At 40.5% G+C, this 26,578-nt stretch overlaps 1 protein-coding gene across 11 annotated transcripts in view; it reads right to left on the bottom strand.

Moving 5' to 3' along the window:
• ENOX1 (ecto-NOX disulfide-thiol exchanger 1) overlaps positions 1–26,578 on the bottom strand; it is a 611,398-nt gene that overhangs the window by 132,438 nt on the left and 452,382 nt on the right. For all 11 annotated transcript variants that reach the window (XM_061629891.1, XM_061629898.1, XM_061629899.1 and 8 more), the window contains one exon: positions 21,201–21,413. In XM_061629891.1, coding sequence (XP_061485875.1) covers positions 21,201–21,413 — 213 coding nt within the window. The remainder of the gene's footprint in view (positions 1–21,200; positions 21,414–26,578) is intronic.

The raw sequence follows: 26,578 nt of genomic DNA, 5'->3' as shown, positions 1-26,578 counted from the left end.
TAACCACAGGATATATTTTGTTCTGAACGATGCCTCAGGCCTGGTAAGGAATGGGAGTCCAGTCAGAGAATGGAGGCTAGTTGTAATGTTAGTACTTCATCCACCTAGTAAAGCCTCATGTTCACGTCTACTACAGCCCAGGTTCAAATTCCATAAAAGTGGGGATTTGTACCACCAATAGCATCTTAGACAGAAGCCTGGCAGTTGAGTTCTGAAAAAGCTGAAGTGTGACAACTGAATTGGCAGAAAGAATTACAGTAGTCAAGGTGAGATACTATAATTAATGGGTTGGACACTATAGGTCAGTTCTGGAGCAGAAGGGGCGATGTTTTCCAAAGGCTACTGCTTTGCAACAGAGATTATTTGATGACAGACTATAAATATGTTGAAGTCTTAAGTCCCAAATCTACAATTACCTGCAGACTATGTAAAATTTATACAATATTGCAGTGTTTCTTAAACTTTTGTTGCTGGGCCCACCTAAATTTCCCTGATTGAGTGTGCAGATATGAATATGCAGAGATCCTTGCATGCAGTCATGTACATATAGCCTGCAGCTGAGTATGAGAATTTTCTGACTGGGCTTCTAATCCCAATGCTGGCATTAGATGAATAGAGCATCCCTCTTCCAGGAGCTGGAGAGAGAGGTGTGCGGAGGCCAGAGAAAGGCCTGTGAGTGGAGTCCTATTTGTCATCATTTGTACCCCCTGGGACAAACCTGCTGTAGTCTGGAATTGGATGTGTGGAGTGCTACTGGTGAATGAGACACAGCTCTGGACAGCCTGAGGACACTCCATCAGACCTTGGTGCCTGCCCATAAACTCTAGAGTGAGAAACTAGGATGGGGTCAACAGGTTCAAGGGAGTTTCTTTGTTGAGAGAGATTTTGGAGTGACCTGTGAGTTTGTTTCAGAGCTTGGAAAAGTTACTTTTTTGAACTACAACTCCCATCAGCCCCAGCCAGCGCCGTGCTGGCTGGGGCTGATGGGAGTTGTAGTTCAAAAAAGTAACTTTTCCAAGCTCTGGTTGGGCCCTGGGTGAGAGCCAGAGTGGATGGGTGGATTCCTGGGTGACAGCCAGGTGTGTTAGCAAGAGAAGGGGTTACTCAGTTATGGTACTGATAGCAGTATATATTTATTAGCACTGTATTGATTTGTATTTGTATTGATGGTTTTATTGTATATTTTTTGAAATATTTGTGGATGTTTAGAGATATTTTACATATGAAGCAGTATAGAAATTGTCTGAAATAAATAAAGCAATCCACAGGGAATAAAGCAGAAACTCTTATCTTTCAAATGAGATTGGGATGATAGAGTAATAAAGGTGCAGCCGTTGTGAGCCAAGAGGGTTCCATTGCCCATGCACATTTAGTCTACCAGGCCCTGGATGGTGTGGGAGGGAGTTACCATCTGCCTCAGGATTCTATTCCTCCCTAGAGCTTCACAGAGGTCCCCACAGTGCCCGCAGTTTGAGAGAGAGAAAAGAGGGGGGGTCTGTCTTACAGGATGAGAATCACTTAGTTAAGCACAAAAAAGAAAGTAAGGGCTACACACTGATTTTCATTTACCTTCATTAATTGTACATATTTGTATTTGCTTACAGTCCACAGCACTGCTGGAGAAGATTTACTCTATGAATACAGAAATCAACCCAATTTTCTTATTTGTTCACGGAAAGGAGGCAAATAAGTAAAGCATTAGGATTTAGGTTTGGATAAGTACATTAATTAGACATGTGCAATAATGCTGAATTAAAACTTGAATGTGTTATTACAACAGGAACCTACATCTTAACAGCTATTAAACTGCTTGGAAGAGCCAAGAAAAGCATTCATCTCACCAGGTATGTGCAAGAACACAGTGTAGGAAAGCAATTAACAGAATATCATGCTTTCACTCCACTGCGGAGGGATGGAGGAGCAACTTTGCTCACATCCTCTTGAGAAATGCAGAATGAAGCCAGGCTCATATCAGAGGGAATGCTGGCCAACCAGGGGTGCTTTGCACCAGGCTTACCTTGCATGCGTCTTTGTCTGCCCTCAGTGGAGGGAGAAACAGTCCTCAAGAGAGAGCTGTTGATCTGGCATTGCAGCTATTGAGGCTTTCTTCATGGCCCTTGCTTCCCTCCAGAGGTGCAGGTGTGTTGGGAGAGTGGCTGACTTTGGTGCTCCATTGCTGATTTGTGCTATCAGTCCCTGCTGCAAGGTACAGTTGGGAAAGGGACAAGGCCAACCATGATCAGGGTGGGAAACAGGGGGCTTAAGAGCTTGCTTTGCAATGTTCACCAATTTTCAGCATACCCCAGGACTGAGGCATGGAGCTCAAAGTCAAGGATGGCAGCATTGCTAATGTTTTATCTTGCTTGCAAGTGGAGCATGTTTGGGAGGTGGCATCCATAGTGAACGCAGAGGTCAACTAAATGCCATTCCTGACTATGATGACTAATGCTGAGCCTTGGGTCAGAGAGAGGATCAAAGGGCTATTGCTGCACTTTTAGGTCACAGCACTAGTGTTAGCTAAGATGCTAGCATCAGTGTGGTGAAAGCCAGTAGGAAGGCTGGGCAGCTTGCAGACCACTTTTGACTCCTGGCATCATTGTATGTGGCCTTCAGTGCCCGTGGTATCTCTTTTTCTTTCCCTTACCTCAGCAATCCAGGTGCCACTGCCAAGAAAAGAGACAAGGAGGGAGATGCACCCACAAGGCTCATCCATGGAGCCACCATGCTCAGACCTCTAAGCTTTGACTCTCAATCTTCTCTCTTATGCTCCTTGTGGCAGTGATGGCTGGATCGCTACAGACGAGGTTATTATTACCATTATTGCTGCGAATAGAACTAGAAACTGGGAGGGAAGAAAGCAAATGCACAGGAGGCCTAACCATGGAGCATGGTGGCAACAGCATATTTCAAAAAGATGCTGTAGCCAATGCATTCCACAGTCAGGCAATGAGGGGGCGAGTCCTTATTTGGGGGGGTGGAGGCAAAAGTGCAGTGGTATGAGAACGAAAAGGTTATGTATATGCACTGTGCAGTGCTTTTTTTTCTGATAGTACACCCCAGTACAGAGTACCGGCACCTTTTTGAGGGGTGCTTAGTGCATTGTGTGTCTGCACAATGTACAAGAGGGACAGAAGCAGAGGGCATGTGTGTGGGGGGAGGTATGTCTGTATGTGTGGTCTGTGTGTGTACACTTGACTGTCCTGATTGTCAAGAGGTGCAGGAGGAGAAAGCAGCGAGAGGGGTTGTGCTGTTCATTGTGATTGTTAGTTAAAATAACTAGGTAGGCCAAATGGAAATGGGAATGGACTGCCTTCAAGTCAATCCGACTTATGGCTACCCTAAGAATAGGGTTTTCATGGTAAATGGTATTCAGAGGGGGTTTACCATTGCCTCCCTCTGAGGCTAGTCCTCCCCAGCTGGCTAGGGCCTGCTCACTTGCCACAGCTGCATAAGCCAGCCCCTTCCTTGTCCGCAACTGCCAGCTGGGGGGCAACTGGGTTCCCTGGGACTATGCAGCTTGCCCACAGCTGCACAGGTGGCAGGGCACGTAACCCCTGAGCCACTCACTGTGGGGGTGATCTTTAGCTGGCCCTTGACACCCAGGAGACACGAGCGGGGATTTGAACTCACCGACTCTGGACTCCCCAGCCAGGCTCTCCTCCCCATTATGCTATACCAGCTGTTTTAGGTAGGCCAAGCCTGCCCTGAATTCCACTCCTGCAGCTCATAGTCAAAAAGGCAACCCTGGAAAATTCTTCTCTTCTCTTTGCCTCACCTATCCACCCCAGTCTGTACACAAGACTTTGGAAGCCTTGAATCTCTTTAAAATAATGTTGTTGTTATGTGCCTTCAAGTCGATTACGACTTATGGCGACCCTATGAATCAGCAACCTCCAGTAGCATCTGTCATGAACCACCCTGTTCAGGTCTTGTAAGTTCAGGTCTGTGGCTTGCTTTATGGAATCAATCCATCTCTTGTTTGGCCTTCCTATTTTTCTACTCCCTGCTGTTTTCCCCAGCATTATTGTCTTTTCTAGTGAATCATGTCTTCTCATGATTCACTAGTTTTCTCATACTCGTCCAAAGTATGATAACCTCAGTTTCATCATTTTAGCTTCTAGTGACAGTTCTGGTTTAATTTGTTCTAACACCCAATTATTGGTCTTTTTCTCAGTCCATGGTATGCGCAAAGCTCTCCTCCAGCACCACATTTCAAATGAGTTGATTTTTCTCTTATCCGCCTTTTCACTGTCCAACTTTCACATCCATGCATAGAGATTGGGAATACCGTGGTCTGAATGATCCTGACTTTGGTGTTCAATGATACATCTTTGCATTTGAGGACCTTTTCTAGTTCTCTCACAGATGCCCTACCCAGTCCTAGCCTTCTTCTGATTTCTTGACTATTGTCTCCATTTTGGTTAATGACTGTGCCGAGGTATTGATAATCCTTGACAAGTTCAATGTCCTCATTGTCAACTTTAAAGTTACATAAATCTTCTGTTGTCATTACTTTAGTCTTTTTGATGTTCAGCTGTAGTCCTGTTTTTGTGCTTTCCTCTTTAACTTTCATCAGCATTCGTTTCAAATCATTACTGGTTTCTGCTAGTATATCTGCATATCTTATTGATGTTTCTCCCTCCAATTTTCACACCTCCTTCATCTTGGTCCAATCCTGCTTTCCGTATGATATGTTCTGCATACAGATTACACAAATAGGGTGATAAAATACACCCGTCTCACACCCTTTCCGATGGAGAACCAATAGGTTTCTTCATATTCTGTCCTTACAGTAGCCTCTTGTCCAGAGTATAGGTTGCGCATCAGGACAATCAGATGCTGTGGCACCCCCATTTCTTTTATAGCATTCCATAGTTTTTCATGATCTACACAGGCAAAGGCTTTGCTGTAGTCTATAAAGCACAGGGTGATTTTCTTCTGAAATCCCTTGCTCCGTTCCATTATCCAACGTATGTTTGCAATATGATCTCTGGTGCCTCTTCCCTTTCTAAATCCAGCTTGGACATCTGGCATTTCTTGCTCCATATATGGCAAGAGCCTTTGTTGTAGAATCTTGAGCATTACTTTACTTGCATGGGATATTAAGGCAATAGTTCGGTAATTACTGCATTCTCTGGGATCCCCTTTCTTTGGAAGTGGGATATATATTGAACGCTTCCAGTCTGTGGGCCATTGTTTAGTTTTCCATATTTCTTGACAAATGTTTGTAAACATTTGGACAGATTCAGTCTCAGTAGCTTGTAGCCATCTATTGGCTTGGTATGCCATCTATTCCTGGTGATTTGTTTCTTCCAAGTATCGTAAGAGCAGCTTTCACCTCACATTCTAAAATTTCTGGTTCTTCATCATATGGTTCCTCCGTGAATGAATCTGTCATCCTGTCATCTCTTTTACAGAGTTCTTCAGTGTACTGCTTCCATCTTCCTTTTATTTCATCTCGGTCAGTCAGTGTGTTCCCCAGATGATTATTCAACATCCCTACTCTTGGTTTAAATTTCCCTTTCATTTCTCTAATCTTTTGGAATAGGGCTCTTGTTCTTCCCATTTTGTTGTTCTCTTCTATTTCTATACAATAACTATTATAATAGTTTTCTTTGTCCCTACGTACTAGTCGTTGTATAGTTGCATTTAGGGTTCTGACCGTGTTTCTATCTCCTTTTGCTTTTGCTTTCCTTCTCTCTTTAACCATTTTAAGAGTTTCTTCAGTCATCCATTGAGGTCTTTCTCTCTTTTTAACAGGAGGTATTGTCTTTTTGCATTCTTCCCTGATAATGTCCCTGACTTCAGTCCATAGTTCTTCTGGTTCTCTGTCAACTAAGTTTAAAGCCTCAAACCTGTTCCTTATTTGATCTTTATATTCTTCTGGGATGTTATTTAAATTGTATTTTGGCATTATGAGTGCTTTGTTGTTCTTCTTTAGCTTTACTCTGATTTTCAATACGATCAGTTCATGATCTGTACTGCAGTCTGCTCCTGGTCTTGTTTTTGCAGAAAATATGGGACTTCTCCATCTTCTGTTTCCAATTATATAATCAATTTGATTCCTATATTGACCATCTGGTGATGTCCACGTGTACACTCGTCTTTTTGGTTGCTCAAAAAATGTGTTGGAAAGAAACAAATCATTGGCTTCACAGAATTCAATAAGCCTTTCTGCTGCTTCATTTCTGTCACCTAAGTCCCATTTCCCCACAATTCCTAGTTCTTCTCTGTTCCCTACTTTTGCATTCCAGTCCCCCATGATTATCATCATATCTTCTTTTGGTGTGTGATCAATTTCCTCCTGTACTTCTGCGTAAAATCTCTCCAATTCTTCTTCTTCTGTGTTTGATGTTGGAGCGTAGACTTGGATGATGGTTATGTTAATAGGTTTCCCGTTAAATCTCATTGATATCACTCGCTCAGACCTTGCGTTGTAGCTCCTAATTGCTTTTGCTACATCACTTCTCACTATTAAAGCAACCCCATTTCTTCTTGATTTCTCATTTCCTGCATAAAATATTTTGCAGTTGCCTGATGGAAAATGTCCCATTCCCGTCCATTTTAATTCACTCTCACCAAGTATTGTAATGTAAATACATTCCATTTCTTGCTTGACAATTTCTAACTTTCCCTGGTTCATGCTTCTTCCACTCCATGTTCCTATTGTGTGTGTCGTACAACTCCAGACTCTCCTTTCACATCTGTGCACATGAGCCTGTGGGCTTCCTTTCGGCTTTGACCCAGCTGCATCATTAGTCACAGCACTACTCGTACTTGTCCTTTGTTCTTCCCCAGTAGCTCGTTGAATGCGTTCTGACCTGGGGGTCTCATCTTCCAGCACTATCTCGTGTTGCATTTTGGATACTCTGTTCATAGGGTTTCTGTGGTAAGAGGTATTCAGAGGTGGTTTACCACTGCCTTCCTCTGAGTTTGGATGCATCTTAGTCTGGTGTCTCACCTTTGACCATTCCGCCATGGGTGCCCCTGCTAGGAGTCTAGCCTCTTGGTCTAGACTCCTGACGGCATTGCTCTCAGCTTCTTCAACACTCTCAAACCCCCTCACCAATTAATCCAAATGAGTTACAAGTGTTGCTTAAAACAGAATGGCAAACCCTAAATTGCAGAGTCTATAGAACAACATCAAAATCTACATTTTGTTTTCCCCAAATGTAAAATGGGGTTGAGTAGAATTAACAGAGCATTTGGAGGAGATTTTGAGTTCACGGGGAGGGGGGGATTCACGAGGGCAGAGGGGATTTCCCCATGTTGAAAATGTCCTGGTAACTGGAATCATGAACAGCAGCACTCCACACTGCGACGTTTTTTTGGAGGCATGTTAGTGGTGGTGTACTTGCAGTTTAAATTTTATAAAGGTGCCTAAAATTTTCTATAGAAATATTACAATCTGTGTCACAATGCTAAAGCAAAAAAGAAATGTGGGGGAAAGAAAGCATTGAGGGAGCTACGTCTTCACTGACTAATGGGTGGGGCCAGGTTGGTCTCCCCCTTGTCATGATGTTCTTCCGGGGAGGTAGGACTGTAGCTACTAGTGGCCCTTGGTTAATCCCTTTGGCATTAATGGCCTTGCTAGGTCTGGATTTAATAGTGTTTAAACATGACATCTGCACAGGTTTTTGCATTTGGAGTTTGATCCTGGTTAATTTATTGGGTCAGTGAGTTTTTCATTTAATGTTATTTTTATTTTTGTCCTGGCAGATGTTTGCTGGGCTATTCCAAACTACTGATGTTTGGGAACTCTTCGTTGTGCAGTAGGGTTGCCAGGTCAGAAGTATCCCAAACCCTGAGATTTCAGGGGGGGAGGGCTCTAGTTATGTCACAGGGTGGACCCTAGTGATGTCATTAAGCATGATACATTGAGCATCAACCACAATTGCTTGGAGCATACTACTAAAAAAAATATCTCTGATTGGAAATTAATTTAGCTAAATGAGGGTGTTCCTAGGTCCAGCTGAAGTGACGGGATCATTCCTTCTCACCTGCTCAGAGAGCCAGGGTAAGGAACATTTAATCTAGCCTACTTGTTTCTGGCAAGAAGGGTTTAAGTGCCCTCAGGTGAGGCCAGTCACCAGAAAGCCATTGTAGGAAGAAAGGAGCCTAGTGCTGTGGAGATGTTAGATAGGAGCACTCAGGAGTAAAGATGGATGCCCATGAAGGATGCAGTTCTAAACATACTTACTAAGGGCCTCAGCCCCATAGAACTCAACAGGACTTACTTCTGAATATATATGGTTAGGATTGTGCTATTGGTAAGGCTTGACTAGGGATCCTCTGCAAAGATATCCATATCCAAGCTGGATTGGCAATCCCCTGCCTGGAATGCCCTACCTGCCTTTTAACGTGACTGCTCCAAACCTCTTTACTTGACCCTTCACTGCAGAAAGAGGTTTGAGAAATAAGTAAAAGTTAAGAAGATTCTCTACTCTTTTCTGTTTACCTTGTAGGCTGCTATAAATTCACTTTGACGGCCAATCCAATTCCAGTGAGTAATAATTGACAGAGAGAAAACACACATGGTTTGGTCTATCTTCACAGGTAGTAACCTGAGAACAGCAATTGAAGTCATACTTCCCAGTATTGGGCAAGAAACAAACCATCATACAAACAACAGGCTGATTCATCAGTGGGTTTAAGGGGGTTAAGCTGAGTGCATAGAACTGCTGATGATGCTTCTATGGATGTAAGAAGTAAGGTCAAAGGTAAATGAAATGCAAATAGAAAAAGAAAAACAGTGATGATTTCCTAAACTGATTGTTTGGGAGGGGGAGGTGTCTGGGAGTTCCCTCTTCACAATCTGCAGCAGGATCAGGAGCCAATGCTGTTGTGGATCGCATAATGGGAGTGCTACCCTCCCACCTTAAGGATGGGCCCTTCCAAACCAACCACAACAAGATTCCTATGAGTAAGACAGAAAATTCAGCATCCCACAATCAGTCAGGGTTCCTAACCCAAACTAAAAGAATCCTGGCAGCCAGTCAGCCAAGGTCACAGAAATCCCCATGCAGCACAACCTGACCCAGGGGCTTCAGTTAGTGCAGAATGCTGCAGCTGACATGAGTGAAACCCTATCAACACATAATACCTCTGCTCTGAAATCTGTAATGGTTGCTGATTTGCTACCAGGGCAAGTTCAAGGTGTGCTTTCCATGTTACGGGTGCCACATAGTACGTGTTCTGCTCTTGTGAGAAATCTGTGCTTTAGTGTGGTAGCACCTACTCTTTGGAGCTCCCAGCCTTCATTCTACTCCTTTTGGCACCTGCTAAAAACATTTTTGTTTATGCAAGCCTACCAAGGCATGAAGAAGCTATTATGTTTTTTATCTGTTTTTAACTCATTTTTGGTTTATTATTTTGAATGTTTTTAAATACCTATCTTTAACTGTTTTTGCCAATAATTTTGTTTTAATTCCTTCTGTAAACCACTTCAATTTTTTTTACAATAAAGTGGTATATAAATGTTGCAAATATAACACATAAATAAATTTTGGAATCACTGTGGCCGTTGGGTCTCATTCCTCTTTTAGGAACAAAGGAATCTACCTTATTAGTAGATGGTACAGCCATTTGGTACCATCTAGCTCAGTGCTGATGACAACGACAGCATTGGCTCTCCAGGATTTCAGGCAATAGTCTTTTCCAGATATTGGATTTTGGACCTTTACATGTAAAGCATGCGCCCTGCCACTGAGCTACAACCCTTCCCTTGTTTAAAAAAGTATCTTTTAAAATTGTTCTTTTCAATTCACTAATGAATGCACAGCATACCTAAGAAAGATCCACACCATTCGTTTAAAGCACATTCGACATACATTTGAAGCACATGAATCCCACCACCGAATCATGGGAACTGTGGTTTGTTAGGGGTGGTGGGAACTATAACTATAACCACACTTCCTAGAATTCTTTGGGGGATGTCATTTGCTTTAAATGTGAGTTGGATGTGCTTTAAATGTATTGTGTGGATCTACTTCATAAACTTTGCCTGCATGTGGACATGGGAATGGACTGCCTTCAAGTTGATCCCGACTTATGGCGACCCTATGAATAGGTTTTTCATGGTAAGCAGTATTCAGAGGTGGTTTACCATTTCCTTCCTCATTGCCTACCTGCATGTAAATCATTTTAATTAATTTTTTAAAATGGAAATCAGCTACAAAGTCTACTGAGTGACCATGGGCTACTCACCATCTCTCATCCTAATCTGCACCTCAGAATGAAAACAACAGAAGGGAACCATGACTACCCCAAATAAGAAGGGCACACAAAAATGTAGAGGAAATAATAATGTACAACCATAGTGTGAAATCAGATACTTATCGGGACATAGTATGAAGCAACATTTATATAAGCATGACTGTCAAAGATGTTTATTATTTACACAACCTGTAAAGATGTTTATAGTGCAATCCTATGCATGTTTACTCAGAAGAAAGTCCCAATGTATTCAGTGGGGCTTACTCAAACAGGAAAGCATGTACAGGACTGCAACCTCAAGTGACAAGGAACTTCATACACCCAACCCAAAATTCAGAACCATGCTCCTTTAAGCTGTTTTGCAACTGTTTATATTTGTTTTGTGGTTATTGGACTTTAAATGGATTTATTTCTTGTTGTGAGCTACCTTGGTTTCCAGCAACCCTACCTCACAGAGTTGTTGGAAAGACTCCATATACATACATACATACACTGGAGATGTAAAAATACATACATCCCATATAATAGTTTATATAGTTGGTCATTGAAGAACATATTTTTTAAAAAATAAAATCAGTATTAGTTTCCTACAAAATAAAATCACAAAGGAATAAAAGTGGCCCAAATGCAGAGCTTGGAAAAGTTACTTTTTTGAACTACAACTCCCATCAGCCCAATCCAGTGGCCATGCTGGCTGGGGCTGATGGGAGTTGTAGTTCAAAAAAGTAACTTTTCCAAGCTCTGCCCAAATGTTACTGTGGGGTGCACACAAGTTTTATTCCTTTCCTTGTACATTGGCTATTAATGGCAAGGGTTTGCGTAATTGACAGTGTCCTGTACCCAAAGAAAGTGTTGGCTTGGGCATGATATGGCTTGGGCATATCTTTTAGAGGACTCTGGAGGTGTGGGTGTATGGTTTGTGCCCTAAAGCTTAGTTATTTGATGTTATTTTCGAATACTGTACTTTACAACACTTGGACATTTGCACACATCCTTCTCCTCCTGCAGTGAGAGAGTGGGAATATGTTAGTTACCTCTTCCTCTCTGCTACTAGCCCCAACTCCCTCCATGGTTTGGATGACAAATATATGCAGCAGGTGCCTGCTCATGGAAGTTCCTTGTTGGATCTCCTGCACCATAAGGGGGTTAAATAATTCAGGAAGCCTCCACAAGTTCAGTAGACTCCTTCCTACAGAAGTTTCTTTTCCAACACATTGAGAATGGTGCAGAATGGTACACGATAGAGGGGATAGAACTATCTAGAGCATCCCTGCTTTTCCTCTCACACAATTCTAATAGTGGAAGGAAACGAACACTGCGTAAAGCTAATGCCAGCTTCAATAAATCCACTCACCACCGCCAAGGAAGTTTAGCACTGCCCATTGGTGGTGATGGTGAGTATCCAGCCTTCTTTCCAGCTGTGAAGCTGGAGACATAGGCAGAGCTCTTCCAGGTAATTGTGCAGATCCAAAGCTGAAAGGAAGGTTGGTGATCTGTACCTGCTTGGCCAAGCAGGACCAAACTACTTCCATTGCTGGCCTTTCTTTTTCAAGAGCAAGAAAAGAAGGTGAAGGGTACATTCCCTGGACTCAGCTACCTAAAGGCACATGGATGTCCAACAAGGTGCGTTCCAGCGGTAAAGACAATGGGGGGAGTGGGAGTGTTGGACTCACCTGCCTAAAGACACATGGGGTACCAGTAGAGTTTCTCCTACACACTCTTTTTCAAAGAAAATGCTAGCAGGAGGGCTTGATGGGAGAGAGCTAGTGATTAAAATTTCTGGCTTGGCAAGCAAGACCAGCTACAAGTTGTAGGCCCCTGGTTAATGGATCTGCTTATGGTAAATATTTGTTCCATGTCATCAACCTTTTAATTTGATCATTACTTAAGTGAGTAAACTGACAGTACTTAGATCTTGCAAAATCCTATCCTATACACCAGGATCCAGATTTCACACAAAATTTCATGTCGGTCTCCTGCATCCAACAGATAACTGGGAAATTCATGAATAGTTAGCTATTTGGACTGAATGCAAATTAACAACCCAAAAGTTGACAGTTACAGATGTCCAGCATTCATATTTATAAACTACAGATAATAAGCTGGGGGGGGGCACATTGTTTCATCTGGTATCTCTAGCACCAGTCAGCCAAATATCCGAGTCCTGGCTCATGGACTAACCTGGCACTCCAAGGTATTTGCATGAATTGTTCTGATCTGTTGATACAGCTTGTTCTCCGTATTGTCTTTTCTTGGAATGAAAAAGCACAATGGCAAAGATACCTCAGTGATATCTAGGGAATACTGTAATTTCTATCTGCCTCAGAGTCCATAACAGAACATGCACAGTCCCATGTTCTGAGGATTGGTATTAATAATTCAAAAGCATCTTCTACCATAAATGTACTTAACTGCTCTTGTTACACTTTGAAACAATCTACAGAGTAAAAAGAGGTGAGTAAGGAATGGCTTAAAGAAATCTGTCTCCAAGAAAGTGTTTGGGAAATGCTTTAAATGCAAAATTTGCTCAATTTTATAATAAAAGTGATGGCAGCACTTTGTCATACAAAGCTTTAACACACTACCATAAGATAAACCTCTTGAACTAAGCAAGACCATTAAATTTACATGGTATATATATATATATAAAGGAAACAAGAATCTAACACATAGCCAACATACCAAACAGGGCAAGGAGAATATAGATATACAATGTTCTTTTTTCCCCCCTCACATATAATACAAATTACTTAACATTGGTTATTAGGCAGTTTTAGATAATAATTAATTAACAAGAGGACAGATCCCAGATCTCCAGAGAAACTATTGTAGCCATAAGCTGTTAAAGGCAATTGGAACCTGTATTGGTGCTGATGTTTTGTTTGTATGTGTAATAAAACACGACCATTCTGTAGCAAAACTATCTTTTTCTTTTGTCCTCTTGCTACTCTCAAACGTTGAGTAAGTTTCTCTGAGAACGCTATTTCCCATACTATGCTATACCACTTCCCAATGTTTAATCCTTTTGCCTCTTTCCAACATTTAGCTATCAACATGTGTGCTGCTATTAAGATACTCAATTTGCTTTTTATGTGATATGGTTTGGTTTTGGCCATCAAATTTATTATGTAATGCCAATTCCGGTGTTTTTATTACTTTCATTCCCACTATAATGGATATTTCTTCAAAAACCTCCATCCAGAATCTTTGAATACGTTCACAGTCCCACCAGATATACAATGTTCTAAATATTTATTATTTTATTTTATTCATTCAGCAAGATTTATATACCACTGAATTAAAAAACAATTCAGTAGTTTATATAAAATGGTATAAAATATTAATTAAGATAGCAAGAAAACCAATTTAATACATTAAATAGGATTTTGACTTGATATTTAATAGAAGTTTTGATTTTTTTAGGCAGAACTGCCTCTCAAAGTGGTTTACATGTTACTTAATAGCGTGATTTTTGTGACTGATCAAGAATTCCTTTCCATGCGCTAAAGTCACAGATTGGAAACCTCTGGATTCCAAACCCTATCATCACTGACCATTGGCCATGGTGTCTGGGGCTGATTGGAGGTGGGGTTTATCATCATCTGGAGGGCCACAAATTCTCCATCCCTGGTTTAATCCATTCAATGAAAGTCTAACCCACTCGTGTATGTCACTTTAACAAGGTTTGTGCATGTTCAGTGAGAAAGCTGAGGCAGAGAAGCCACCATTATGGGCAGCTAGTTGAGATGGTGCCTGTTGTCTGCTTTCTGTAACCCTGGACCCTTGGAAACAGGGCTTGTAATAATTTTGCTGGTACCCATCTGAAGAAGTTGAGGTGGAAGAGAAGAAGCAATTCTCCCCTGTAGCTATCAGCTAGTTGAGGAAGACCCTGCTTGAGAGAGAGACTGTGTGGTGGAACAAGCTAAGAACTTTCTTTTGGTGGTGGTGTTGGGGACTATAATTTTGTGTTTACTGTTTTATTTCAGTTTTAGTGACAGTGGTATGTACATTTGGCTATATATGAAAGATCCTTGTATATGTAATTTCGACAAAACATTGTTAAGAGTTTATTTTTAAGAAATATATTTTCTTTGTCTCTATCACTGCCTTTGTTGTGAGTCTCTTCAGACACCCTGAATAAAGGCTTTGATTATATGTAAGAACTTTAAGAACTATCCCAAAATAGCTACAAAAGCACACAGAAAGGGATCCTTTGTGGCTCCTTTCCAAGTTGTGTGCTCCCCTGCAGATATACTTTGCTTGGAGTAGCTCTCACTTAAACAGTGGGGTGGGAGTGTTTAATTACAAACTGATTAAGGATAGGCATGTTTAATTTTATGTTGATTCCTTTTCCCAGCCCCCAGATTTTACAAGTGGTTTTAAAGCACTGCTACCCCTTTTAGATATGTAGGATAAAATTCAACAGCCAACATTACACCTAGAATACCCTCCCAGAACACCTGCACAATTCCTCAATTTTCTCTCTCTCCCTTAAAAATCCTCCTCAAAACCCAGTTTATTTCCAAGAGGCCCTTAACCCTGCTCCTTAGTTATCATTTCCCATTGAATGTTAGCCTCACTACAACCCAGAATTGGCACTTTAAAAACTGATTGTGCCATAAACATGGCTAGAGTCTATTTCATCACGTGTTCAGCCCTATTCAGATATTCAAGTAAATGAGTGAGGGCTCCCTGCAATGAGGAACCCTGTGTTATCAAGGGTTTCTGACTGTGGGGAGGCTCTAGTGTAGTTAGAAGCCGCCTTCATGCTGAATCCAGTGTGCACAGAGTCATTGGGATGGGCTTGTATGTGATCAGTTTAAGACCTTATGCATTCAATTGCTTGAATTTAGTTTTTAAGGTATCACAAAACTGTGTTGTTTTAAAAAATGCAGATGGGTAATACAGCTAATGTTTTGACTGCCACCAAAGTATATACAGTAATGTTGAATGTCATTCTCTGATCACCCTTCTAATTATAACTTATCATGTGGCATATTCTCACTTTTTCCTTTTGTGCAGCTCTTCTCAATTTTTTTTTAAAAAAACATTTTGCTCAATATTAAAGCGTTAGCTGCTGTTTTTATGTCTATCTCACTAGAAAAGAGCTCCTCAAAGAAATTCTCCAGAGGAAAAAAGCTGCATGAAAGTGTCTGGATTTTGACAGGTCTCAGTAAGTGAAAGAAATCCTGAACTCCTTGACAGTTTTATTATATTTCTTTTCTTGGATGAAACCTAGGAAGAACCATACTCATTTGAAAAATAGCCTGTTGTGGGTATGAAGGATTGTATCACAGTGGTCTTGTTTGCCAAGACAAACTAGTCTGTGGCAGGAAACCATGAGATCTGCCTCACACTCTGACTTTAGCACCTTCCCATGCCAGTGCCACTGACAATTGCCAGATGGCATGCTTATCAGAGACAAGCAGAACAAATGCTGATACTATGTTGATGCCCATGATCTTTGAGGAGAATTGCTGGTTTGTCCCAGTTCAACTCAGGGCCCAAGCATGGGAGAAGGGAGAAGGGATACTACTGGGACCCAGCTGGGCTCTAAGCCCATTACCATGAGGAAAAAATGTGGCAAAATTATAGATCATGCTTGAGGGTATTTATGCACACTTACATATGCAGTCTTGCATCTTCTAATATCTTGTGAGATTTACTGGAACCAATTTGAAGCAGTGTTAAATAGGCAAAACCATGATTAGCATTCATGAGTCTCAGATGTTATGTCTAATTTGGGCCCTCTCTATTGCTATTCCTAAATCTGTCTTCCCTGAATTTTGAAATTATATTAATTGTGTATTTAAAAATGTATTGTAAACCAATTTTCTACACTAAATTCTATACTAAACAAGAACAAGATGGTGCAAAATTAGATACAGGCGGGCCCCGCTTATATGGCGGGTTCCGTTCCAGACCCCCGCCGTAAAGCGGAAATCGCCGTAAAGCGGAACCCCATTCACTATAATGGGCCACGTCGCGCGAAAATGACGCGAAAACGTAAAATGTTGCAAAAGAGCAAAAAATACCTTTAAAATTGAAAATGAAAGCCGCCGCATCAGCGGAATGCCTAAAAGCGGAATGCCGTAAAGCGGGGCCCTACTGTAAATGATTATGTCAACACACTTTAGAAATTAATAGCACTACGAGGGGAGACCTGCAATATCTTGAGATAGTAAGATAGTTTAACTTCAAGAAAACTGAGGGGAGATATGATAGCACTCTTCAAGTACTTGAAAGGCTGTCACACAGAGGAGGGGCAGGATCTCTTCTCAATCATCCCAGAGTGCAGGGCATGGAATAATGGACTCAAGTTACAGGAAGCCAGATTTTGGCTGAACACCTTGAAAAAGTTCCTAACTATTAAGAGGGGCATGGCAATGGAACCAATTACCTAGGGAGGTGGTGGGCTCTCCAACTCTGGAGGCATTCAAGATGCAGCTGGATAGGCACCTGTTGGGCATACTTTGATTCCTGCATTGAGCAGAGGTTGGACTCAGTGGCCCCTTCCAACTCTACTATTCTATGAATGATAGCTATCAAAGAAAGAAAAGGGGATTTCCTCCTTCTACCTCAATCTGTCTCCCATATTTATAGAATGGAACACTGCTCTTCTTCTTCCATATTTTCCAAATGGCAAAGGGAAGCAAGATGAAATTTCTTCCATCCTTTACCCCTCCTCGTCTCCTTTCTATAACTCCTCTGCAACTTCATAACATACATTAGAGATTTAGTGGCGGAGGAGAAAAAGGAGGAAGGAGACCTTCACAGTAAGGCTCAAGTCAAATGACACAAAATGGGGTGTGGTATTGCCAAAAATGCATATAGCAAAAGCCTGTTCTCAAATAAAGGGGTTGTAGCCTGGGGTCTGAATATGAAGTCTAGGTGCCTGCTGGGTTTCAGGAGGGAGGGAGTTCTAAAGCTGTGTTGCCACAACGGAAAAGACACCCATACATTTTTGAGAGAGCATACATTTCAAAAACTGCCATGAACAGCCCTACGTTTTAGTAATTTTTCCCTTAAGTTTCTGGGTGACTTCTATAGCTCTGCATGGTCTCAGGAACTGGCATAATATAGCCATTCACTATCTTTAAGGACAAATTCAGCTCTCCTTCAAGTTATACTGTTGGTAGTTGAATTCAAGAGTGCACAGACCATCTTCATGCAGGCATCTGTGAATAGTTAATTAAAAATATTATAGGTTCCCTAGCCTAGCTAACTTTCTCATTTAATAAATAAATTACATAGTATTTTCTTTTGCAGTGGTTGCTTTGTTTCCAGGCACAATTCAAAGTGTTCAGTTCAAATATTATCTTAACATCTCTAAATAGTTTGGGTCCGGGATACCTGACTCACCTTCTTGCATAACAGCCTGTTCACTCATCAAGTGAGGAACAACTTTGGGCACAAGGGTTGGATTGAACTGTGGCCAGTCTTTCATGGGCCACATTCCAATGGTGGGCAGGACCAAAGGCAGAATTGGGTGTGGCCATACCCACCTATCCATCATCTGATGTCATATGACATCAGGAGCAGGAAATGTAAAGCTGCAGTTGCAAATGAACAATCAAGAACATACTCTCAAATGTTGCTTTGTAGCTGTGGCTAGATTATGGTGCTGTTTGAATTTGGTACTTTTCCTGTTGCACTGCTTTCAGTAAGGAAAGGCACCAAATTTAAACAGTGCCAAATTCAATCCTCTGGTGCAAAAGAATGTTCTAAGCAAAGGCTTATAGTGCGCTCCTGATTGTTCCTTTGCAGGTGTGGCTTTACCTTTCCCACACCAGGACATCATGTGATGGACATGTGGACGTGGCTTGCCTAAAATAGCCTCACAGGCCAAATGGGGAGGCCTGGCAGGTTTAATTAGGTCCACAGTAGGGAGGTCCCCTCTACTGGGATAGAGCTTTCTTAGTGGCTGCATTAGTATTGTGGAACAACTTGTCCCATGAGTTTCAGATAGCCTTCGCTCTGATTGCCTTCAGCCAGCTTATGGAAACTTTTTTTCCAGGCTTTTAATTTGCCAGGTTGAAGTGATTTTATTGAATACAGTGTTTTTTCTGCTGGGACTCTTTCTTTTGTTGTACGCTACATTGAGTAATATGTATGTATTAGAAAAGTGGGCTAGATGTGATAATAGATTGATAGATTGATAGATGATAGATAGATGATAGATAGAGAGATAGATAGATAGATAGAGAGAGAGAGAGAGAGAGAGAGAGAGAGAGAGAGAGAGATAGATAGATAGATAGATAGATAGATAGATAGATAGATAGATAGATAGATAGATAGATAGATAGATAGATAGATAGATAGATAGATAGATAGATAGATAGATAGATAGATAGATAAAGCATCATGTTTTTATCCCAGCTTTCCTCCAATGAGCTTGGAGAGGTATATATAGTCCCACCATGCTTCTTAGTGTCAAGTATAAGTTTCTTAATACATTTAAATATAAGTTTCCTAATGTAACTAGATATATACAACAATGGATATAATTGTACAAAAATACTTGTGTATTAATACATAAAATTGTGCTGTTTGTAATTTTGCATATAATTAGTAGGATTTTTTTTTAAAAAAGGACAATGCGTGAGTGGCCCGAACATAAGCAAGAGGCAAGAGGCAAGCAAATGCAGGCAAAACTCAGTTGCGTCAGAACCACCAAATTCCATGCATAAATCACTTACATGGATTCCTCCTCCATCCCTATCCAATCCAGCATTTTTTCCCACAGTGGCCAACCACATGCCTATGGGAAGCCCACAAGGGGGGGGTCCAAGAGTGATAACCCTCTCTACTGTTATTTCTCTGTGACTGGTGTTCAGAGGCATCCTGCTTCTGATCCAGGAGACAGAATATAGCCATCATGGCTAGTAGCCATTGATAGCATATCCTCCACAAAGTTGTCTAGCTCCCTTGTAAAGCCATGTGAATTGGTGGCCATCACCGCACCTTGTGAAAGTGAATTCCACAATTTAACTATGTGCTGACCAAAGAAATACTGTACTTCCTTTTGTCTGTCCTGAATTTCGCACCCTTCAGCTACATTGGATAACCCTGCATTATTATGAGACATTATTATATTATGAGACAGGAAGAAAATCTTCTCTCTATCCACTTTCTCCACGCCATGCATAGTTTTATAAATCTCTATCATAATGCCCCTTGTTTGTTAACAAAAAAGCCCCACATGTAATTTTTCACATCGGCGAGTTGCTCCAGGCCCCTGTAGTGGTAAAGCTAGGAAAGGTTTTGCTGCTTTATTCTGCTGATGGAGAACCAGCACAGCATAGTGAATAAATGTTTGGACTATGACTGGAGGAGGCTGGGTTCAAATCCTTATTCGGTGGGTAAACTTGAGCCAATAATAATTTCTCAGCCTAAACTACCTCACAGGTAGAAAGGGTGAATTCCCACATGCCTTTTCCTAAGCAACAGGTGGACAAATGAATGAATAAATGAATACATTTGTATACACTGGTACTAAGTTTGTTTCTAAGTGAGAAATCAAAATAATGGTACCTACATTTTTTAAAAAAGGAGGGTCCAGTTAAGTGAGCAAATATTTTCCTCAGTTCTCATGGAGAACTGTGGTGGAATTTTCAGTCTATAAGCAATATCTACAGTTAACAACATATGCAAAAAATATTGTAGATAATTGCACAAATATTCATTTTAACACACATGGAAAAAATCCAGTTCTGAGATTCATGACACCTAGTGTTTTCTGAGAGCTTGTTATTATCCATCTGGTGTTAGGTAATTGAGTAAATTGTGTTCTGGGATACTGGTAAATGTTTTATATTTAATCATGGCCTATGAAATTTTTGCATATTAGGTTTTTAGCATGAATAAAACACTGCTGTAATTATAATTGTTTATGATTTACTGGATCCAAGCTATTTCCCACATAGTCTGTGTAAAATAAATTTGGCTTTAATTTTTCTTTGGTTTGATTTTAAGAATGTGCACTGTACATTTTAAACTTTAAAATGGTAAAAAGTACTTTTCATTACAAAAAATAAAAAAGACAGTCTGCCAGGCAATTATTCTGATTATTATTTTATGAGGAAGGTTCATTAAGGTAACAGAACCGATTATATTTTCTAGAAAGACAAAAATGCCAGCACTAAATATATGAGAGAGTTCATCGGCCACGTGAACATTTGCAGAAAATCAGAAGAATGCTCATCTTGCCAAAACTTCTCTTTTTGCACTGGAATCTGCCTTAGATAATTAATATATCTGTACACAAAACACAATTTGTAACTGACACTTGCCTATTTATTTATCTGATTTCTCTCCCACCTGTCAATCCAGAAGGATCCCCAAGGCAACTTACATAAAATAGTATACTAAACTGGGACTGCTTCAATTTCCTATGGCATAGCTTTGGGGTAGCATATCCCTATTTCTGCTCAGGATAGTAAGTTTTCCAGCAGTCTAGGGGCAAAGAGAGCAGGTGTATCAGCTGGGCCTCAGATAAGATGCTGAGGGCAGTTGGGTCTTCTGTTGCTTGGCTGTATTCCCTTTTCTTAGCACTATACATGTTTTTGTTTGTTTGTCTTGTCAGAATCCAATCCAAAAACAGTGAAAACACATGCTGCTTCCTGTGAAGTTTTAAATATACCTACACTGATATAATTTACTGATATCACAATCCATGAATTTCAGTGTAAAAAACAATTGGGCTTGTTCACAGCAGATGACAGAGGGAACTGCCTGATACTTTCCTTACGTTTTATATTATTTGGTTATATAGCTTTGGTTATTGATTTTAAAAACTACTATAAGTTTGCTCACCTTGAGAAGTGAAACCTTAGGAATGGTCCTTGATCTTCCAAAGTGCCACAGGATATGAATATAAAGTGACTATATCATAACTACTTACCCTTAGGGTTACACAAACATCACCAAAACACCAAAATTGACACAACTACTACTACTACACAGAACCAACTGGTGTTACTTACATTGAGTGAGAATCCCTGTTAAGGCATTCTTAAAGTTCTCCTTGGCTTGTTCCATTTCTTGTTCATGAGTCGCTTTTTCATTCATTAATCGACGGACATGGCTATTTGCTGATTGCACCATTGAATAGAACTGGTTGGCCGTGCGACGATTCACCTCGCCTCGCTCTATCCAGGTAAGCAGCACTGTAATAGCCTCTGAAAATTTGCTGTCATCTAGAACAATCAATTCAAGAAGTTTAAATTATGATCACATGCTTTGTGCTATGAATACACTTCTGCCCTTATGAATTAATAGTCTCATAAATAATGTTTATGATGTATCTTGTACTAGACTTCACTTAACTCCCTAACATAAAACTTTATAAATTGCCCTCCAAAGCCCTGATTACGATGAGTCTTGTAAAATGCTGTGGCTTGAATTTTCATTCACTCTTTGCACTGCTACAGCCGTATCAAGCATCTTCACTCTGGGAATAATTAAATGGTAAGTATTTTTAAGGCTTTCTCCCCTCACAGTCAGAGTAAGATCATTGAAATGTAAACTATTAATGTATCATGTCAACAGAGCTTTCAGTGAGGAAGTGCTAAGAATCCAGGTCTTTCTAGTCTCATGGCTTCTAGCACTACCGAGACATTGGTCTGGTGCTGTAAGCTAAGTGCCAAATGGTAATAAAAAATGGGGTGGGTGGGACGTGCTGCTGTATTCTATCTTCACAAATGGGCATGAGATAGCTGGATAGGCAGGAATGGGACAATTCTACGCATACAGGTTTAAATTAATTTTTTCAATCACCTTTAATAATTTGATTGTACACTCTACACGAGGCTGCCCTTGAAGATGACTTGGAAACAACTTCCCAGGAGGATCGCTCCGCCTGTGCTGCCTCTGAGATGGGCTCCCGTCTTGGATGAAACTTTTTCAGTTTTAAAACCAGTCAGAAGGGCTTTTTGACTGGGGATAATTTCTTCCGGATAAGGAAGAAACGTAGAGATTTCCCACACAGCTTTGTTGTGTTTGTTGGAGACTGGAATTCATTAGAATTGTCTGTGAAAGAAGGTCTTCCAGCAGCTCAAACGGAGCTAGGATTTCTAGCTAGCTCAGCTGATTAAGTGAGCCATTTTTTTTCTTCAAAGAAAAACAGATTAACAGGCAAGCATTCTCCTGTCTATGCTCATTATTTTGTTATCTATACAGCTAAAGAGATTTGTCAAAGAACCAGCAATTAAGAAACCCTGGGTGAGTCATAACCTTCTCTTTTATTCACGGAACTAAGGGGAAGAAAATAAAAATAGCCTATCTTTTTTTTTAATTGCAAAAAGCTGGCATGGAAATCAGCATTATAAAGATTACAAACGGATGAGGGGTTTCTAATTGGAAGACAATTTTTTTTTTTGATTTATAAGACTTTTGAGTAATATATGTCTGGGACTATTTTTTCCGGTCTACTTTTTTCTTTTTTCTTTTTTCTTTTTTTTGACGAATCTGCTCATTCTTTCTGCTACTAGTTATTTGGATGCTGTGAACTAAAGCTGTTTTTGCACTTCTGGACATATAAGAGATAAGGAAGTCCATGCTGTCTAGAGTGTGACGTCAGTTGGTTTGAAAGATTAACTCTTTTGTAACTGGATAAAGAAATAAACTGTTCTTTGCTTGGGACATTGAAAATTGAAGGAGTTTTGTTCCTTTGGTTTTAAGAATGACAATTAAGAAGATGGTTGAGACCATGGATGTACAAGAAGGGACTTTATCTTTAGATATGTTTCAGAAAATAATGAATGGGATTAAGCTAACAAAACAAGAACTGAGAAATAACAGACAAGCGTTGAAAATTGAATTTGGCGAAATGAGACAGGAGCTGAAAGAAATTCAGGATTCTATGAGAAAGGAGAATAAAGATAGATCTGGAAAACCAAAAAAGGATGAAAGAAAAATTAAAGGCAAGGTTCAAACTATGGAGATTGGATTAAATATGGACTTGGAAAAAGATTTGGATTTCCTGGCTGTGATGGATCCTGGAGACAAATATTACGGTTTGGAACTCAGCGCTGTCCCTGAAGGAATTGATAAAGAGATTGGAGATAAAGATATTATCGGTTTGAAAAAATTCTTGGACTGGAAGGATTTGATGGAACTTGAAATGGAGAAAGTTTACAGAATTAATCCCTGTTTTGTGTCAATGGAAAAACCTTCAAGAGATGTGCTAGTGTATTCTGTAAAAAAGAGGAACAGAGATGCGGCTTTGCAACAATACTTCAGTGATACGTTCGGAATTGATGGCAAGGAAATATCTGTGATAAAGGAAATTCCTATCAGACTCTTATTATATGACTATGACAGCAAGATTATTGGGTGCGTAAAGATGGAAGATGGAAGATGGAACCAACACAGATAATGGAAGAAGAGCGATTTGAAATTACTGGACTTAGTAGACTTGATGAGTTGGATTAATTGACATGTCTATCTAGAAAAAAATTGATGGACGTATATCTCAAGGATTGGAAACTTCTCTTTGACTTTTTGTGGAAGAATAAAATGATATGATGTTAATGAGATTTGATACCAACTAAGATAACCGCTGGAGAAAGGTGATTTTATAATCTATTCAGAGACAGGCTTGTTATATATTATAGACTTATAGCTGAACTACGACAAATCGGAAGTCAATAGTTTTTTTTTCTTATTGTATTAGTTATTAATTTGTGTTTTTTCTTTTTGTATTGTTTTGGTTTTGAAAATTTGAATAAAAATTAATTGAAAAAAGAAAAAAAAAAGATGACTTGGAAACATCAACAAGTCCAAAATGCAGCAGTCATATTACTGGCTGGGGTTCCTTTTAGAAATATAACTCCTATTTTAAAACAGCTGTGTTGGTTGCCAGTTTGTTTCTGAGCCTAAATGACTTAGGACCCAAATATCTCAGATACCATCTCCTTCCCTACAGATCCTCTTGAATGTTAAGATCAGCAGGCGGGCTCTTATTGGTAGTTCCGCCACTCTCAGCACTTCAGGGAAAGGTGGCCCGGAAGAGGGCTTTCTCTCGGGTAGTCACTAAGTTGTGGAATTCCCTTCCTTCTGTATGCTAAATGCTGAAGATGGACCTCTTTATCCTGTCCTTTCGCACTTGAGATGTATGTTTTCAGGACCCATGCTATTCCTGTGAATGTAATGTGCAAGAAGGAGTAGTGCTTCGAAAGAAGCAATGGTGCAGCCCTTCTTCAATAAGCCCTCACTGGACCCCAACGTTATTTGTTTGTTTGTTTGTTTGTTTATTATTTGATTTATATCCTGCCCTTCCTTCCAGCAGGAGTATTTGTCAACTACTTCCCAGTGGCTAATACTGTATCCCCTTCTGGAGTGAAAGGATGGCAGCAGGACTTCAGGTGTGCTTAGAGGAAACATTATATGAACCCATTTCAATCTGGCTTTTGGCTTGATTTTGGCACTGAATGGGAATAGAATGAATGAATAGGCTGAATTGGTCATCCTAGTCGCTGAACTGAATTGGAAGAAAGATGAGTGCAACTATGCTGATTCTGCTTGATCTTTTGCCAGCTTTTGATATAACTGACCATGGCATCCTCTTGAGTGATTCAGTGGGTTGGGAGTTAGAAGCATGCTCTTATAGTAGTTTCAGCTTAGCCTCTTGGCTTTTTGGTTTTGGGGTCCTGTAGGGTTTCATCTTGTCCCCAATGCTATTTAACACCTATATGAGATATGTGGGAGAGGTCAATCAAAGCTTTGGAGCAAAGTTTATCAATATGAGGATAATAAACTCTGGCCCTTCATACCATCTCAATTAGGTGAGGCTCTGTAGGTGTTGGAGTAGTGCCTGAAGGTAGTAATGGGCTGGATGAGAGAGAGACAATAAAATTGAAGCTGAATCCAGTGTGTCAAAGTAGATGTGTAGTGTTATGTTCACTCACCCAATTTGTTAGTGCACAGATTAAAACAGACGTTGTAGTGCTAAAACAGTGAAGGACGGGGAACCTTTCTGGTTTCATGGGCCAGATCCCTATCAGGATCGGCCTTGTAGGCCAAATTTGACAGGTGGGTGGGCTGCCCACCTGTCAGTCACATAGTGTCATTATGACAACACATGATTGACAGGTGGGCAAGGCCACCCAGCTGTCAAAATTGCCGTGGGGTTTCCAAGCATCAGCCAGCCAGTTGGCTGTTGGGCACTGGGGAACCTGGAACAGCATCAAAGGCCTTTTGCTGTTTGCAAAGGGCTTTAAGACAAACCCTTCGCTCCCGTCTGAGCCTCCAGACCCTGAAACAGGAGTGGGCGAGGGGGCTTTCTGAAAGCCCTTTGCAAAAGTGCTATTTGAAGCAGCCCTCCCTCCTTTAAGCATTGCTTGAGTGCCATTTAATCCCACTGCACAGCATTGGGTACAATTTCTAGTGTGGAGGGCCCCCCTGTTAACATTCCCTGTTTTACAGCTGAGAATTTAGTATGGGAACATCATCTGTGCTGAAATTCGTCTGCACCAGCATGTTAATAGGAGCTGTGCAAGAGCACTGTGAGTTTTGAGCAAGAAAACCTCCCAATGGATTGTATCCTAGGTGATTTAATCGGAACATGTGGTGAGTTCATGGCTAACAAAATGATAACCCTAAGGGATGCCAGGATGCTGCTCTAATAACATCTGTAGCGAGGAACCATATGAGTTGAACAACTGAAGGGTGTCATTTACAAGCCCGTGCTGCCAGTCTCCTAGGGGGCAATGCTAGCCATGTCAGTCCACTGACTCCCGTAGTTCTGTCTAGAGATGATGATACCAGAGTAGGCATAACAGATCATAGGACTATAGTTCCAGTTTTGTAATACTTGGGGCTGTAGCAAGAAAATAAGTTGACACGTATTATAAAATATATACTGCAACAGATTTGCATGCTCTGACACCATTTTATCAATTAAATTAATGTTTAATCTAGTGCATTAACATATTTCCTTTCTGTTGGTGAGTACTTTGGTCTGCCCTTACCAACAAATGATCTTTTGTGAGGGTAGGTTGATATTAAATATAAATGTCAATCAAAGGCTTTCAACAGTATCATCTGACAATATGAAACCATTTCTTTTATTATTTGTATTTTATAACAAACCAAACATTTCACCAATTATTGCCCATCCTGCTAAATGAAGGTATCAGGGACATATTTTTTATATATTATACATAATGTACTTTTTCTTCACAAATAAATTCAGAGTTTGTGATGAAAGTTACTGTCTCCTGTATTTATCAGTATATAATAGTGGAATGATGTGAGCTCTTTTTCCCTATCTGGAGATAAGTTGCTGATAAGCCCTGTATCATTTGTTGCTGGTTTGTACACATTAAGAAGTCATTCCAAGCTGCAAAAAAGTCAATTTTTC

The sequence above is a fragment of the Rhineura floridana genome, chromosome 5 (genome assembly GCF_030035675.1).
Source record: "Rhineura floridana isolate rRhiFlo1 chromosome 5, rRhiFlo1.hap2, whole genome shotgun sequence".
NCBI lineage: Eukaryota > Metazoa > Chordata > Lepidosauria > Squamata > Rhineuridae > Rhineura > Rhineura floridana.
The sequence above is the reverse complement of the archived record's forward strand: the minus strand, read 5'-3'. Positions and strand labels throughout refer to the sequence as shown.